A 19686-nucleotide genomic window follows, 5' to 3' on the forward strand; every position below is an offset into this window, starting at 1 on the left:
TTTTTGTCATACCGTGCTCCCAACATGGAGAGGGGAGAGGGATACATAAAATCATCGAGAATGACCCTTATCAAAGTATGCTTTAGTAATAGTAAAACCATATCATATTACTATTCTTCTTTAATTTAGCCCTGCGAGTTCGGGTTGCGAAGTAGATTCGAGGACGTCTTAAGTTCGAGTAGTTATCGAGAAATAATGAAAGATATTAATGTGTTATTGAATTACTTTGCTAATAATAATAATAATAATAATAATAATAATAATAATAATTATTATTATTATTATTATTATTATTATTATTATTATTATTATTATTATTATTGAAGATTTGATCATTCACATATTGAAAGATCAAAATATTCAAATGCCTTAAGACAATTAAACGTGTATCATCGCCGACTAGTGATTACCAAACTTTCTAAATTTAAACAAAATATTCACAGATGGTTCGACTTGAGAACCTCCAGATTATTAGCTAGCGCCTTGAGCACAGATCCACGCTCTATATGCGCTAAATGGTATGTTTTAGTATGTTTAAATTAGATTTCCTTGCATCCAGTTTGTTGGATGTTGAGGGCAGAAAGAGTTATGGTTTTGTGCACATGCTCTCATCTAAAAAAGAAGAGGAAGTTTAGAAAGTATATAGAAATGGTGATTATCTTTTGAAAGAAAGTTGTTATTAAAAGATTATGTATGTATGCGTTTGAAGTAAACAAATAGGAAACAAAGGTAGCTTGCTTATTAAATATAATTAGTAAATATACCAGTGTTATAATTAGGTAAAGAAACACTTAACAGATTGGCTCAGTCGGTAATACGGATTTACACTCTAGTTTGTGGAAATGGCTTCGTTCACAAATTTTGAACCATTTGATGTAAACACAGGAAGGATTCAAATCAATATAGAGCGATTCGAGCAAGTAGCACTATCCTCAGCTTGCCAAAGGACATATTAGTGCCAACGTTTCTAGCTGTAATGGGATTACCGGCATATGAAGAATTAAGGAATTTGTGTGCTCCGATGAAACCATCAGAAAAATCATTTGAAGAGTTGAAGAATTTAATGATGGGACACTATGGACAGAAAACAAATGAAATTGCAGAAAGATACAAATTCCACAATATCAAGCAATTGGAATACCAGAATGTAGCTCAGTTTGTAATTGTGTTAAGAAATCAAGCTACCTTCTGCAATTTTGGTTCATGTTTAGAACATTCGCTGCGTGATCAATTTGTCTTTGGCTTAAAAAGCAACGTAGCGAGAAGGCAGATGCTAACAGCAACTTTCTTATCTTTTCAACAAGCGGTAGACATCGCGACAGCAGTGGAGAACACCGAAGAACAAATGGCATTGTTCAGTAGTTCAGGAGCACAGCAACAACAACAGATTTGTAAAATGGAAAAACAGAGCAGTAAGTGGAAATGAAAACAAGAAAACCAGGCCAACAAAATGTCTAGTGGTCAAAGTTCACCACGAAGTACGGGTCAACGTTCATCCTTTATTCATCATCTAACTCCTCGAATCAGAGGAGGGGAATGTATATTAAATGTAATATGTGTCAACGATCACACGTAAAAGGTGAATGTCCAGCTTATGGAAAACGCTGTTTTAAGTGTACTGGTTTCCATCATTTTGCGCCAGCTTGCGTATTACGATCGTTGGATATACAAATGAATGAGCTCAGCATGAAAAGCTTGGAAGATGGAAGCGACAAGGAAACAACATAAGGCTAAGGTCGCCGATCTAATTCCCGCAGTTTTGGAGCCTGAAAAAGTTTCTGATCTTTATCATGTGCTACATATGGAGACACTACATTACCAATCTGAAGAAGATGGTTTACCAGATTTAAGGTCTGTAGCAGGCGGCAATGATGCAGAGGAGCTCAGAAGCTGTTATAGACAATCAAACCGATTTGAACTACGAGTCTAACCTAAGTGAAAACAGTTCCGATGTAATCTCTTTATTAGGTCGCAGTACGATTAAAAAGCTGAAAAAGAGGAGTAACAAATACAAATTATTGACTGACTCGGAAGAGGAGGTTCGGGACGATACAAAGAAAAGTCATAGGAGATATCAAATACGTGACGAAGAGGCTGGCAAGATTATTTATAGTAAAAGACCAAAAGCCAGCAAAGGAAGAGAGAGTACCGTACAGCAATCACAGTGTATGTTTTCCGGATTCATGGATAGAGATCAGGAGTTCCAGAAAATGTGGAGTAAGATTTCAGAGCTGGAACAGAGATTAAAAAAGTTAGAGTTACTCTTGAAGGAGAAAAGAAAAAAGAAGAAACCAACATCTGAAAAGTAAAAACAAAACAAATCTTGTTGCTGTTGTATTAATGTTTTTAATTAATGAAAAACATTTTATTGTCAGTTTACGTTTCAGTTGTTGCACTAGAGAAGGTCAAACGGTTTGTCAGTTAATTTTTGAGCATTACCTCAGAGAGTGTTCAGGTTTGTCAGTTTGTATTTGGACAATACCCGAGAAAATGTTTGGAGGTTGATAAGATATTGCTATTACTAAGGTATTTGAGTGGAACCTAAGTGGTTAACAGAGTGCAACAGTTATTTGCAAAGTAGTGTTTAATTCAGCTGAAGAGAACACTTACATTACTGTATGGTAAAGGTATATAGCTACTAGTAATAAAGAAATTCGATAGATTACATATGACTAACTAAGAATGACTTACAGATCAGGATACAGACAATAGTTGTCTTTTTGAAAGGGAGGAGGATGTTGGATGTTGAGGGCAGAAAGAGTTATGGTTTTGTGCACATGCTCTCATCTAAAAAAGAAGAGGAAGTTTAGAAAGTATATAGAAACGGTGATTATCTTTTGAAAGAAAGTTGTTATTAAAAGATTATGTATGTATGCGTTTGAAGTAAACAAATAGCAAACAAAGGTAGCTTGCTTATTAAATATAATTAGTAAATATACGAGTGTTATAATTAGGTAAAGAAACACTCAACACAGTTACAAAATTCTAAGTTAGTATTTTTCGTTCTTTCGAAATTTCTTTCGATTTTTTTTAAATCATATAAGTCAATAATCTTTGGCATAATTGATATTAATAACGTGGTTGTTCTTACACCTTTCGTTCGCTATTTGGTTTCTTCTCCACACCAAACTACAGATATGATACGTTTAATTCTCATACTTGTCATTTGGTTTCAAAGCAGTCACAATTAACTGGTAAGGCAATTTTGTTTGCCACGATTCATGAGTTTTGTAACAAAACACGTCAAGAAATTAGTTAAATGAAGGCTGCAAGAGTTTATATGAAAGTTGAGTATTGTGAGCTGGTGACAAGCATGTAATAACGTCTCATATTTGAAAATAATGTTAGCTACTTTTAATTCAGTAACTGGTATTAGATTTAATCCAAGCTTAAAGAATTCGAATGAACAAACTCAGTGCAGCTTAAAGAACAAAAAAACGTAAGAAGAACGAACGAGATACGAACCCTGGACCACCAGTACAAAAATGCTGTTCACTAACCCCTCACCTAACAAGAAATCAACTTCTATAAGTTTTAAATTTGAGAGCAAATGATACCATTATACGTTTGTGCAATCAATGTTTTGCTGTTTTCCTCTTCAAGAACGTAACATGTTTACGACAATTCGCTTCGTTTTTTTTACAGCTTCTAGAGAGATGATTTGTGTTTGAGTATAGGATCTTTCGTTTCCTTTAACCGACAGTTCTCGCAAATACAACACAATTGAAACAACTGTAAAAAAGAAAGCTAGTACTGTCTTAGAAAGTATTCCTAAAAGGGAGAGGCTCCATCGTGCACTCTGAACAGTGACGGAGTGCGTTGAGCGAGGCAAACAGAAAAATGGGGTCCATTGAAGATTGTCAACTCCACTTTGAAGGGTCTTAATTAATTTCACCCTTTTTCCTCAATGTCTAAAATGTAACTACTTAGCCTTACATAAAAAAGAAGCTGTGGAGGGGACTGCGAAGTCTACTGAAAAGATTTATCATGTCCTTGCACCAACAACTTTAAGTTTTCGAACAGTACTGAAGAACAAGATTGATTGAAATTTTAACTTACAATGAATTAACTAAAACTCTAATCTTATATAACTCTCATTGATAGTAGTGTTCCGTATTTAATTAGACGCCTATTCTTTTATAACTTTACCTATGGTGCATGGAGTCCTTGGTTCGATCCCAGCTTACGCCGAATGAACTTTATTATGGACAAACACCGTGTGCATGAGTGTCCTCCGGTTTCTCCCGTTTCCTCCCACTTTTTCTTTAAACAATTTCATTTATTTCTCACCATTACTCTCTCCATTAGCATAGTCGGCATAATCGTGGGACGTAAAAATTAGATATTTCATTTCATTTTTCTTTTATAACTGTATCACTTTTTCTGTGACGAGAGCAACATCTAAGCGAGTATTCAGTAATTAAACCACAGAAACCTATATTCATTGCACAATAGCGCAGATGAAGTTTAGCCCTTTGGTAATCTTAACATGGACAGCACAAAAAGCCAATTCATTGATATTGAAACAGTAGTTATCGAATTCCTCTGCGAAAAAGATCACCCGTACTGTTGTGTTTCAGATGATAATTTGTAATTATAATTTGACTTTAGTTGGTTGAAATTTCTCCATAGTTGTGGGGGCGAGATACTGAAAAAATCACTACCAAGAGGTCAAGGTGACATGTAAAAGTAGTCATATACGAACGAAATTAGTGTCGAATTCCTATGCAAAGATGAAAAGTTACACTGTGGATGCTGCGTATGTCCAAAATATGCCTTGGTTGGCTTCGAGTTGACAATGGGAGGGTGACAAGAATAAATAATCGAAAATATCCTATATTTGTGTCGAATGGATAGTTTTCGGGATCACTAGCATAAAAGGTAATATTTCAGATGTGTATATGTCCAAGGTTGTCCATGTTGAAATGGGGTCAAAGGGAGAACCAGTAAACAGCTCCTTTTTGTTCAGAACAGCTCCTTTTTGGTGCGTTTCAAGACACTGAGAGTGAAAAGTGATAAAGCACAAATCACATTCTGAATTATCGGAGATATGACTTCTGGGAAGTGTCGTTGCTCCAGAGAGGCATTACTTACTGATCACTCCCTAAAATCGTCACTGTTTTGCAGGGCCGTAGACAGAAATTTATTTCAGAGATCGAAAGCTTGACAGGAATTTATTTCAGCGATTGAGGGCATATTTTACTAAAATGTCTATCGTCCAGGGAAAGAAAGAAAAGAAAAGAAAAAAACAAAATTAGAAAAGGAGAAGTAGCTCTTCTGCGGAATTAACTTTCTTAAGAAACTAAGGCCTATCTACTTTAGGTTTTAATTTATGTTTTTAATACAAAGATTAAAAATACTTAGGATATGTTTTATTTTTAAAATACAAAGTATAAAAAGTTCCCTATTCTGGGGATTGTGATCGCCCGAACGCACTCCCCTGAATACGCCCCTGCTATCACCATCTCTAAAATTAGATATAATTTACTAAAAACAGTAGTGATTTCATGGGGGCAAAAGCTCTTGATTGCAAAGGCCTGCATGTCCCTGTGATGTCCTGTGTATGTCCCTGCTGCTATGAATTGTCAAAAGCTCCTCTTCAAAGGTAAGACATAAAATATAAATAATAAACGTGTACCATATAATACAATATAAATAGAAAATATGTTATAATTAAGAAATACAAAATAATTATAAAATAAAGTTGAAGGACAATTAAGAAACAATAAAACTTCAAAGTAAAATATACTTTTTAAAACAATTTTGACTTTATGCAGGGCTACAAACAGTGAGGAGTGCCATGTAAATTTAGTAACAAATATAATATTGGAAAATAATTTCGAATTAAACTAGCTGTGACTACATTACTTCAAAATTGAACTTGTGGAATATACAGTATGAGCGTAGCTCAAATAAAATAATCAATAAGAATGGTCTTGAGTGGAAGCTCGGACATTCCACGTAGGAGTAAGTTACATTAACCATTAACCTATCAGACAATGACGCACAGGGCTTGACCCGACTTTATCAGATGGTTGAATCAAATGTAACTTAATTAAAAAAAAATAGTAACAAATTTTAAAGCTTTAAAAAGTGTCCTGAAGAAGAGGAAGTTCATTTTGCACATTGTAACTAAGTTACAAGAGGTTTACGTCGTATCTGAACGGCGCATCCACTGAGTCCAATTTTGGAATATCCAATTAAGGTAGCTTTCAACGCAGCTAAGGGAAACTTATGTGAACCAGTAATAGAATTCTCCTTCTCAGAATGGATAAAGTCATGATTCGATAACCACAAGTTTCATGGTTCGAAACCCGTCGCCGAAATCAGATTTTGTACAATCTTCATTCCTCAATTCTGAATTTCTCTCATTTCGTTATCATCTGATGCTCTAAGAAGAGTTCTCCACATTATTTCGACAACTGCCTAATGTGATCCTCGCAGTTCGAAAACTTCCCTTCTTATCTTTCACAAAATCAGAATTTTCGTCATAATACGAATGCTGTCCGATCATTTTTCCCCAATTCTAAATCAGTGTATACAAATCATCCATCTCTGTCTCCATACTTGAATCTCTCTCTCTCTCTCTCTCTCTCAATGTCACCCAGGAAGTCATTTGACTTGAGATCTAACCTTCCACTCTTGAAACCAAATGTAAGCTCTTTAGTAATGCGCTATCGTAGCTCTATCGGTTTGTTGTTAAAACCAGTTTCTTTTAGACTTTATTCGGGGGGAGGGGAAGGAAGAGATTCTCCGTCGGCATAAGATTTTCACTTTTTATTAGTGTCTTACTATACATTTGATCAAAAAAATAGGTATTTATGAAGCTCAAGAGAGGGGGAAATATACCCTCCTGTCCGGCCAAAATGACGCCCTTGAAACATTTGCTTGCACTTACTGAAAAAAAAAAATTAAATGAATCCTTGAAAAAAACTCGTTTCTGTCCGTAGATATTTTAGAGCTCTTGGCAATTTCCATAGATTTCTTAGGGAGCATCTTACTAGCTTGCACTCTTTAAAGAAAGAAAAGAATGAAACTAAAGATATTTATGAAGCTCTGGGAAAATTGTGTGACTTTCCTTTAATTTAGGCTCTTAAAAATATTTCAGAACAAACGAATGGAAAAGACTGTTTTAAAGCTATAACGTTGTAAACTTGATTCCTGTTTCTTTTTCAGCTGAATGGAAAGAGTGTACTACGTCACACACACTCCTTTAGACAAGGAGAGATGGATGACGGGGAGGAGTTGGAATAAATACTAGAAGCTACTATTCGATTGATACATGTATTGCGGGAATGCATAAGAAAAATGGGCAAGAGTTTGTTATTAATTTGGACTTAATATTATATTAATTTTTTTTAACAAATCTTATGCCGCGGACTGTACCTAGGTATGTACCTGAAAAAATTTGTGGTCCATGTCATTCCCTTTCATGTGTATAAGATTGCCAAAAAATCAAATGTGGGAATTTATTGATCTCATTTATATCTTTCAGCAGGTCTTATTACCTAATATTATTATTTTAACGTGTACATGGATCCATTCCCTTTCATAAGACACTTATTATTATTTCACTCTTTTGAAAGTTTTGAAGGGGTTATTTTGCTCACCCGTTAAATTTTGAAAAACGCCAAATTCTGAATTTTGCTGTAATACTGTAGGTCCATAGTATCTATCACTATACATTTGATTGGTCCACCTCTGTCGTTCGTGGGTAATAATTTGCCTCAACTTAAGCAGTATGTTGTACCACGTGTTAGGTTCTTCACCGAATCCTCTTTGGTGATGATATATTACAATATAAGTTATATGAATGTGAACATAGGTACATTCTCTTTTATAAAACATGGATACATTGGTGTACTATTTTTAAATTTGGGAGGGGTTCCTTCGATCACCTCACAAATTTAGGAAATTGCCAAACTAACAAAATGTATAGTAGTGCTGGACACTAATACAGATGCTTGGTGGTAAATCTTTTTCTCTTTTATGAATAAATATTACCAAAAGTCGGTGCGACCAAATGTTAGCTTTGACACATTTATTTCCGTCTGTTAAAGTTTAAACTCATTACATTGGTGTGTACAGGTGTTTACTTTCTTTCTATTTCACATATATCTTGGTGTTCAATTTGAGATTCTTTTCCGGATCGTTCCTTAAATTTGAGAATAACCACATGACAAAATTCGCCAAAAATTCTGCAATTCCCAATGTAAACACTGAAAGAAACAATAACAAAGAAAAAGGTTTAATTCGAATAATTAAATGAAAAATTAATTATCTAGAAAACAAATTTTGTAACAAAATTTTCAAATAAATGTTCCAATTTAAACATTTTTAAAAAATCGAACTAAAATTTTCCCAAAAAATTTCAAACTAAAAATTTTAAAAATAAAATTTTTAAACTGAAGACTTTTAGCAAATAAATTTGAAACTAAAATTTTTAAAGAAACCTATCGAAACTAAAAATTGAAAAATCAAAAGTTTAAAATAGAATTCAACTTAAATACACCAACGTAACCATCTTTCACGGTTATCCGTAAAACTTTAGTGACTTTTAAATATCAGAAAAGAAATGATTGGTTTTGAATTCTTTGATGATACTTATGAGTGTGTGCAAAATCGTTGAACGAAAATGTTCAATCCAAAATTTTCGAAATAAATCTTTTGAAATCAGGGTATTCAAACTATTATTTAAACATTAATTGATAAAACGTTAAGTTGAATTTATCAAGCTGTGCGAAGCAAAGATTTGAATGTCTTCAACCAATCAGATTTCATATGCGGACTAAAATAAATAGTTTTCAATTCTTTGATGATATTTATCCGTGAGTGCAAAAACGTTGAACGAAAATGTTCAATCCAAAATTTTCGAACTGAAACTTATGAAATCACGATTTTCAAACAAATATTTAAACAGTAAGTTATAAAGTGTTAAGTGAAATTTGTTAAGCTTCTCTAAACAAAGATTTGAAAGTCTTCAACCAATCAGATTGCAGGAAAAGTGCTTAAATAGATTGGATGGAAAATAACTATATCAGTAATTAACCAATCAGATTGCATTATCTTAGGCAATGGGTTGTGACTAAAATTCAAAGTGTAGTTTAAAATCAAGTATCTGTGTTGAAATATTGCCTTTGATAATGAGTTGTAAATAAAACTATAAGATTTACAAATGTTATCTATGAAATTTCAAGTTCACAATTGGGCGAAGTAAGCATCAAACAATCGGATTTCTAGTAAAGATAACTTTCCACCAATGGACTTAGACTCAGTTGAGACTAAAGTTCAAGTTCTTGTTTCATACCAATCGTGTATTCACGGTGAAAATACTAGAAATTTGTACTGTAACATGTTCAGTTATTGAACAAATATATTTCTCTTGATAAGGGTTTCAACACGTTATATAGGTTTGAAAAGGTGTCTATTTACTTTATATTACATATTGACAGCCTCCTAACGTCGTGCCTTAGGGTGAACAAAGTAAGACGTTCAGAGATTGCTACTACTCATTATCTGAAATGAGTAGGTCGAAGTGAATTGAGAGGAAATAATAACACATCTATGCTTCATTTAATAACTTTATTGATCTAAGCAATACCGTGGTGTTTGTGTGTATGTTTGAGTGTGAATGTAGCACAACAATTCAGATCACAAATCGCAAACCTCTAGAAATTGTATCACAATCAATACGCCATAGCTGATATACACATACCTGCTTAAACGATGAGTGTCTGGACTGGATAATGATACTCCATTGTTTATGATTTCCTGGACTGGATAGTTGTAGTCTCTAATTGAACCAACTAGATGCCAACCATAACTATTGGTCGATGGTAGGACGTTGAAGAAGAATATGTCACCCTTGATCTATTCGTAGTCGAATGGATCGCAGACCAATACTTGGCTGCTACTTTCCTTCCTAAGTGTCTCTGATTCCTCTGATCCACTTCCGATCTTCTTCTGATCCCAATCCTCTCCAACGAGAATTTTTGTTCGTGATTCCAGACTCTGGAATTCGTTTCGTCGATCATTTGTGTTATCTCAGCTATTGTTGAAAAATTGGTTTCAACCCGTATTACATCGTGACCAAATTCCCAGACGAACAATCGTTGCAAATCTGAAGTTGTGCCACATTCAAATTGTGTCAATGTTAACAGACAATATTTCACATTGATGATATTACAGATTTCGTTCACAACTTACAAATCAAACAAAACAAATAAACTGACGACTTGGCGTCTAGCCATTCATTCAGTGACAACATAACACGACTACAACCATTTACGTAAATAAACAAAATAAACAAATACACGTGCTTGTAAAACATGACAACATTTCATTATTACTTCAATTTAATCTCTTTAATTTTAATTCGAATAAATATTAATTTCCATCACCAAAATAAACTCGTAAAACCGTATATCGCTACACGCCCATCCTTCAAAACGAGGAAACTCTGCTCTCGCCTAAATTTCTAGATAGAAATTGGTAAAATATTTAATAGAAAGATACAAGAATTAAAAAAATGTACATATTTTTCCTTCACCTATATATATATTAAGATACTCCTATATTCATTTATTAATATAAACTCTTTGATATATAACTTTATATACATTCTCTATATTTGGATTTAACTTTATATACATTAATTTTTCTTTGTTTCATTTTTAAAAAATCTGTGGCAAGAATCTCAGTTAAAGTGTAGCCTTCTGCCATCTAGTATTTTTCATATAGAACTACGTGCTACTTCATGCTCTTGCAAACTCATATATATGTACTTTTTCTATCTCTTTTCTGTAATTTTCCACTAAGTTCAGTATTAAAGTCCAAAACATAGTTTCGCACTGTAGCACTTTTGTCATAAATGTCAGTGTCTTAATCACAGATTTATTTGACGAAAAGAGTCACTTTACTAAAACACAATTCACTTTTTAACAATGCATTCATACACTTTTATTACTCAGTATCATCGTCAATTTGCGTTGTTTCATTTTATAGCATGTTTCAAAATTTATAAAATAAAACATTATTAATTAATCACATCATTACTGTTACAATTTCCACTCCTAACGTTAGCAACTATGTTTCACAGTCATTCCATAAAATATTTATTCAGCAGTTTCTGGTAAAACTTGACCATGAACTTGAAGATTCCCCACGTAGCTTCCTCAGTCGTTTCCTTGCGATTTTTGAAATTGGCTGTGAAATTCGTGCTTCTGAATCTTCGTCTAAAAGTTAGCGATTTTTCACAAAATTACCACGTCACACGGGTGGAAGTAAACTTTTGCACTATTCGGGTCTTTGGTTAAATGTTCGACCGTATTTGCGGTTTCGGCATTCTCCAAATTGGTGTTCCCATGTGCAACACTCTGGATTTGGGTAGTGTTCAGTGCTATATGCTCTCTATGTTTTTTCGTGCCAATTCTAGTCCAGCAAGATTGTGATCTAAATTATTTTCAGTGTTATTTTTGTGTTTTACAGTGTTATTTTTGTGAATCAGTGTATAAATAGGCGTGCTTGCATAGTGCTGAATATGTGTAACATCTTCGTAGATAGTGTTCTTGTTTTCTACGCTATTAATATTTCCTCTCTGATTATTTAATTTCTGCACTTTACATACTAAATATATTATAATTATTAGCGTTCCTACGACAAACATTACTAACCCCGTTAATACGATAACTAATACCATAGTTCATGCCATAGTCCACAGTTCTGCAAAATATAAATGACTAATCGTGAGATTCAATTTTCGTCTATTTTAAGCTATTATATTTCTATATCTGTGTCTATGGTTACTCTTTGTAAAATCTTACATTATATTTCCATAGGCCTACCGTTAATGTTCTCAAAACAATCTTTCATTGTCGCTTTAAATGCACAAATGATGCATATTACTTTACAATGTATTATGTTCTTACATTTATGTAACCTTTCAGAGTGCTAATCGTCACTTTTTGTTACATATTAAATCTATTCTTTTCGTTTCTTCATTTTTTAAATCGTAGTAGCGAGACATTTTCTCTCATATTTATGTAATTAAATATGCTTTATTTCGAATATATTTAGAATCTAATGCATGTATTGATGTTCCTTCTACCTTTATATGACGTTAAAATACTTTATTTATTTAGAAATCATACACCGCCTCCGCACGCCCGCCTCCTTGAACACGGAATAAAGCGGCTAGATTGCTGTGAGAGTTGGTTGCGGTGACCTTCCTCTCATGCACTGTTCCGCTCAATCCTTTTCCGTAAATATGTAGTTAAATATCTAATATAAAGAATACTTTGCTTCTTATTAATAAATATCAATATGCTAATAGATTATTATATTGATTATTAGGTATTCATAATGTCCATTCTTTTTTTAAAAAAAAAACTTGAATTTAGAAAATAACCTAGGTCCAAAATACATTGTTTACATACTAATTTTGACTATTTTTGACATGATGCAATACGTATGTATTCTATTTTAACTCTTTTACGTCTATTAACTATTATTTTTACTATTTTCTTTCTCGGTGTTTATCTATTTTTAAATACTTTTCACATACTTTATACGACTTATTTATTTCACTAGTAAGCTTACTTTCTCTAGTTCTACACTTACATTATTTCTGTTATTCTACTTTGTCTCTATTATCTAGCTTCTATCACTATTTTTAATAGACTTTACTTTCTTATTTTCGATGTTCAAGTAGCTTTCAGCTAGTAATGATGTGATGTTTTCATGTTACTCAACTTAGTCATTACTCTATTTGAATGATGTTATTTATTTTTATCTATGATATTCTATCATTATTGCTATTCTTAATGCTGCTCTTGCATAACTAAAATACAGGGTGTTGTCGTTTTATTTCGCGCGTGACTCTTTTCGTTCATATAACCTTTTCGTTTCACCAATGGATAGTCTGATCCTAGAATATCTAGGATTCTATGACCTAGGCTAATTGACTCATGTTTACCACTTTCGTTCGGTAAGTGTTTATACTTATTTGCCAATTATTTATTATTCTAATACAGTGTTTTTTCCAAGTTTTCGTTTCGACATTCAATTTCATTACTTTTTTCAAAAATAATTTTCTTCTCCATACCCCTAAGTGTTAAAACTTTTTTTAAACCCAAGGCACACACAACATGGGTTTACGTCATTCGCTTTACTTTATTAATAGTTGTTGATTCTTCTTCTTCTTCTTCTTCTTCTTATTATTATTATTATTATTATTATTATTATTATTATTATTATTATTATTATTATTATTATTATTATTATTATTATTATTATTGATTTTGAATTTTATATTGACGAATGGACTTGTAGAGCTACAGTACAATATTATAAGCAACGTAGTCATTGATTTTAGAGCTACTATAATTCCACCTACTACGTACATAATATAATCCGTTTTTAAATGTAACTAAGGGATTGTTGTATCTACTTTTAATTTTAATAGCTTTTCAGTTATTCTGTTTAATTCTTGCGTATGCAAAGAAAATTAATTTCTCTCTCCGTCCAATTACCAATTAATTTAATGTGCTTATTCCGAACTTGTACTATTTGCTTAGTCGGTATTACTAATTCACCTATTGTTATATTATCAAATTTATCATAATTTATAAAATATGATTTAGTCTTCGTCAGTTCCAATTTTGTGAAAGTAATTTCTTGATGCACACCTACCTTTGTCATATACACATCCTGTTCAACAGAAGAGTACATATACCTGCATGTGTATATCTGAACATTACTTTCCCCAAAAATTTTTCAGAATTTTGTTGACATCTTTCTAAAGAGTTATTTAATACAATATTATTTAAACATTTCGCCTCGTCGTCTAATGTAATGCTTTCATAGAAATATAAGTAACTTTTAATTTAGCACTTGGTTTTATCGAAAGAATGATGTTTACCTTCCGCCAAATATACTGTTCCGGTAATTCATAGAATATTCTTGTATTATTAATTAAATAGTCCATAGAAATTACATCGTATATAATTGAAATGCTACTATCATATATGATCGGAGTCTTTAACAATAAATCTACATTATTTTCGTCATAATGATACTTCATTAAGTATACGTTAGACGTGTGGTAAAACATCCCAATGTCTGACCTATAAATAGTGTGTTTCAAAACATCATGAAGATATACTAATCTTTTTACGTCTTCATTAGATAGAGTGTAGTATGACAACTGATTATTTAATATGCGATTTATGATTTTATTTACCCTTTCTTGAACGAGGTGAGCGAATAAATTCGCAAGTATCTTGCGTTGCGAGTGGTGTAAATAACAATATAATTCCTGAATTTTACTTTTAAATCCTTGCAAAACATTTTGTACTTTTACTACAATGCCATGGACTAGAGACATTTCATTATTAAATGATGTTTTTAAGTGATTAATTTCACTAGTTAGCATGTTTTCATGTTTAGTAAGTTTTTTTATCGAATATGAAAATTATTGATTATGCACTACATTATATGTTGATAAACCAATAGATGACAACCCTAATAACCACGAGAATATAAATCTTTTACACCTATAATTATGAATACACCTAGTCTTGCCATTTTCATTCACAAAATGACTAGGCAAGAAATTTACAATGTTTCGCCTAAATTCGTTTTCTTTAGTTGCATATTCATTTAGAATGTCGTATGCATCGTTACGTTTATCATCCACCGGCACAGATTCTTGAAAATTTAAATGTAATTTACAGTTGTGTACACCATGTTTGCTGCGTGCACGGCACACGCGTTCTGCACTAATTCCAACCCAATCTCTGGCAAAGTAACCTGCTGATGATCATCTTTTGCTATGCACACGGTCATTACTACCATTCCCAAAATTATATTCTTCAACATGGTGTTTACTATAAATAACTAAAACCTAAAATTACTTATTCTATTCTACATATTGACTTTATTTTATTTATTTTAATCAATTTTAAATAATTTATTTAGCTATTACTTATACTGTTTACTTATATATTTATTTGATCCTAATTTTATTTACTTTATTTATGTTGTATGTGTACCTTAGATAATTTACTCCACAAAAAGATCATGACTTATATAATTAAAAAAATACTTTATATTCCTATTGACTCTAATTTCTGTAAACAAAACATGTTTACCAGTTCAGGGTTTTCTGATGGAAGCCGACGTTTCATTCGGCTTCGGATGGACTTTGGTTGATAAACGGCGGTCCACCTCGCCGTTCACTGATAAAAATATTTTGGCTGCAGAACATCTATTAAAAAAGAAAATCAAACTTATAAAACTTAGTTTTATTTTATTTTCGTTTTCATCGCAACAATCGTTACCGGTTGTGGTATTTGAGTTTGTGAAACCATGAGGTTCACTTTAACGTTATTTTTCTAGAGATCTCTATCCGAACTTGAATCATCCTCGTCTTTGTCAGACTCACCATCCTTCGGTTCAATGAAAGATTTCAAACGACGAATGTTAATTTTCTCTTGACCCTTCTTAGTTTCATACTTCACTTTATACGAGTTGTTGTTCATTCTCTCTAAGATAATGCCACGGATGTGGAACCTACCCCCAAAACATGCTGGGTTTCCGGCTCTTGGCATTTCTTTTATTCACACTTTCTGTCCAACATCGAAGTTGGGTTGAGAAAATTTCTTCTCTATCTGTTTTTTCTGTGACTTGAATCGTTTCTGTAGATTTTGATATGCAAGCTGTCTTGCTTCCTTGACGGCTTTAATTCGCTTAGAGTTCTCAACGTACTTACAGAGAATGTCCAGATCTTGTTCTAGGAACATTCTGGGTCCACGTCCTGTCAGTAGATAGTATGGCGAATGCTTCGTCCCATCATGAACTTGAGTATTCATTGTGAACAGGATGCAATGTAGAAACTCATCCCAATTCGTGAATTCTCGATCGATGTAATGTTTCATCACCTGTTGAATTGATCCTATTGCGCGTTCCGTTGTACCTATATTATAGTGGGCAACAGTATTTGCGAAGCTCAACTTCATACCGAAACATTCTGCCAATTCCTCCATTACTTTTCTGCGGTGGGTACTATGTCTATCCGTGGACAAAATTTCGGGAATACGATGTTTAGTGATTAATTCCTCGAAAATTACATCAGCTATTATTTCAGATGTAATAGCTGGAACTGCTTTCGCAATTACGTACCTCGTCGTACTGTCAACAAACACAATGACGTACTTATTCCGAAGATTCCTTGAACGTTTAAATGGCCCGATTTCATCCATCGTTACATACTGAAACGGCATGTAACTAGGATATCTCTGCGGGTGTAATGGCGTCCGACCAGCTTTTCGTTTCTGAATTTGACAGCTCACACATTGACTGACCTTCTCTTGTAAAAACTTCTTCATGTTGGGAAAATAGATTGATTTGAGTGCTCTATTATAAATTTTGGTATAGGAGTAGTGTCCTCCACCGTAGATTGAGCAATGCAAGTTTCTGAAAACTTGTTCCCTTAACGCGAATGGAATACACAAGAGGAACTTTATTCCACTTGCCATCCTTTGTGTCCTATAGAGTTTTCCTTCCTTAATAACATACCAACGTGCCTGCTTTTCTGCCTTAGTTTCTGCTACTTCTGGGTGTTCGATAGCATTCATGATTGGTCCAAAAATGTGTCTTTCCTTTGGAGTTCCGCCACATCTACGTCGTCATCAAATGTAATATTTCCTTCAAGGTCTTCTCTATTAATTGGCAAAGCGTCTAAATCCACATCTTCTGATATCTGTGTTCCGTGAAAGCACATCACTGGGGTTTTTCTCTCCAGGGCAGTGAACTGGTGTGTACTGATATTGAGCCATTTCCAAACTATACCTTAACAATTTAGATGATAGTTTCGGTGTAGTTTGCATTTTATACACCAGTAGTCCGTAAATAATTCAAAATCTTTATTATATAGGTAGTAATCAAATGCTTTAAATGCACTTACCACAGCTAAAATTTCAAGTTCCAATATATGTCTTTTTGCCTCCTGTGATCGCAATACTCTACTATAGTACGCGATCGGAGTCCATTCATCATTCTATTGCTTTTGCATTAACACCGCTCCTATGGACTTAGTTGAAGCATGCGTATACACTCGTGTTTCCAAGTTTTCACGGAAAGGAGCTAGCAACGGTGCATTCAATAACGTATTTTTCAATCTCTCGAAACATTTTTGATGTTCCTCTGTCCAAACGAACTTGTGATTCTTCCTGAGCAATGGCTGGAAAATTGCTGAGATTTCTTTCACGTAGATAGAGCCATTCCTTAAATTTGAGAATAACAAAATAAAACGTTCTTTAGGACCCATTGTAAAGTTTGTTTGGACTATCTTGTTTCATTTTAAGTGTAAAAATATTGCCAAAATTCAAATTTTTAATGTTATTGTCCAACTTTTTCTTCTCTCATACGACTTTATTAACTAGTATGGTTATATTTGAGTTCATGACGTTGGTACATTGATACGTTTCTCTTAATATTTGGGGGAGTATCGTTCTTAAATTAGGTAATATACATTTCTGTATAATTCAAATCTTTTCGTCTTTTTTCCAAAATGTTTTTTTACCAGTGAGTACAAGAATGCACATTTAAAAAAAACAAACAATTTTCAAAAAAAAACAACTATAATGATATTAAACCAAATTTTTATATTGAAAATTTTCAAACTAAATCTAGAAACACAGTTTTCAAATTAAAAATCATCAAACAAAATATATTTGAAACAAAATGATTTAACTCGAATATTAAAATGAAGAATCAAAAAAAAATTGGGACAAAGTTATGAAACTTAAATATTTCAAGAAAAATCGATACAAGAATTTTCAAACAAATATCTGGAAGCTAAAAATGTCCATAAAAAGTACAAACAAATTTTCAATTGAAAATTTTCACCTAAAATGCACCAAAAATAAATACCTTTCGCAGTTAGCCGTGAACCTTTGTCCGGATTTAAATATTCGAATAAGAAATAAACGGTTTGTAATTCTTAGGTTATATCAGTTAGTGAAAAAACTTTCAACAAGGAAAATGTTCAAACCAAAATTTTCGAACTGGAAATTTTCCAAACTAATTTTCAGATAAATATTTAAAGAGTGGTCGATAATATATTAAGCAAAAATTTAAAGTTGCATGCAGCAAAGATTTGAAAGTCTCCAACCAATCAAATTGCATGGAAGATAGTGATCAGCCAATCAGATTGAATAAACAATAACTTTGTCACTAATTAAACTATGAGATTGCATTACTTAAGACACTGAGATGTATCTACATTTCAAAGTGAACTTCCATATCAGGTATCATCTGTTGAAATGTTGCCCTTAGATTATGAGGCTTCACTACAACTCTAAGATTCAAAAATGTGAACTGCCAAATTTCAAGTTCTTAATTAGTTCGAGGTGTGCATCAAATAATCAAATTCCATCAATTAATCAAAGACAACATCCCACTTACGCTGAGTTGACTAAAGTTCAAAGTATTGTTTCATATCAATCGAATATTAACGTTAAGTTAAGCATATCATTCAAACTTTCCGCCTGATACTACAATTTTGCTTATAAAAATTCCGTAAGTTAAAGTATGGTTCTGCAAAACTCTCCAAAAGCACATAAAAATACCTAAATCACAGCATTAACCATGTACTTAAAGGTATAATAATTAGTTGTAGATAGGACTCAATTAGGTCAATAACACCAGCCAGTATCTTACCATGGAAGGAAATAAACAGAAACTAGTGACCTGATTCTCGTTATATCCAGTGAGAGACTGGCCTGATTGAATGGTGGAATAATAATCTTGAGTATTGGAGTGAGAGTGGTGGTTATTGTTTCACTAAGCGATACTAGACCTAAGCCTAGTTGTTCTCATTCAGATTAACTTGAGATTCGCTTCGTAACTCTCATTGTATTTAGATCGAGAGAGCTGACGGCTGCATTGGACGAGTTACTCTTATACCTGATATTTCCATTATTTCGACTTAAGTATTGGTCTTTTGATTAGTTTCTTAGACACAGCCATAGCACGTTTATTCTTGTTGCCAACTCATGAGAGACAACATTCAGACCGAGACCAAGGCAAAAATAAAAAGGTAACCTTGAAAGAAGGTTATAAAAGGTGAGTGTCCATTAAAATATAATTCAGTTGATTGTCCCTTGTTTGTGTTTTATGTTTGTGTGTTGTCTTTTCGTATCCTATTGGGTTATGATTAGTGTCATTTCGCGATAATAATTTATTGAATGTGATTGATAATTCAGCATATCAATTCTTGGTAAGTGGGCTGAAACCCGATGTGTATGATATTATTTATAATTTGCATTGTTTTCAGCTTTCATTCGTGTAGTGAAAGATTTATATTAATAAATACCCGTTTTGAGCTCTTTTGGATTTAGAGAATTATCAGTTCTTGTAGGCGAACTATGTGATAGGGTTGCGTACGGTACTCAGATTTTGTTAAAATGAATTGAGTTTCCTTATTAATTCATTATTTATTATTCCTGCGAACCTTTGTCATTCAGAACTTTTGTAATTTGAGATTCTAAAAAAACTCCCCCAAAATTTTTGTCCTTATCAAATATTGGGTTTTTGAGAATATCTGAACACCTTATTCGCAGATTTGAAATCAATTAAAGGAATTATTTTCTCTCCTCTCTACTCGAGTAATTTAAGTTGATAAAA

At 32.9% G+C, this 19686-nt stretch overlaps 1 protein-coding gene across 1 annotated transcript; it reads left to right on the forward strand.

Annotated features, from left to right (window-relative positions):
- The first annotated feature begins 976 nt into the window (after nt 1–976).
- Nucleotides 977–1426, forward strand: LOC145682258 (uncharacterized). The gene has a single exon (XM_081753839.1). The coding sequence runs from the start codon at nt 977–979 to the stop codon at nt 1424–1426; it is 450 nt and encodes a 149-aa protein (XP_081609965.1).
- The last annotated feature ends 18260 nt before the right edge of the window (nt 1427–19686 follow it).

Source organism: Thermobia domestica, chromosome 3 (assembly GCF_964235325.1).
Source record: "Thermobia domestica chromosome 3, izTheDome1.hap1.1, whole genome shotgun sequence".
Lineage (NCBI taxonomy): Eukaryota > Metazoa > Arthropoda > Insecta > Zygentoma > Lepismatidae > Thermobia > Thermobia domestica.

Bases quoted from the DNA above. Each gene is read 5' to 3' on its own strand.
- LOC145682258 (XM_081753839.1), top strand. From the start codon at position 977: ATGGGATTACCGGCATATGAAGAATTAAGGAATTTGTGTGCTCCGATG.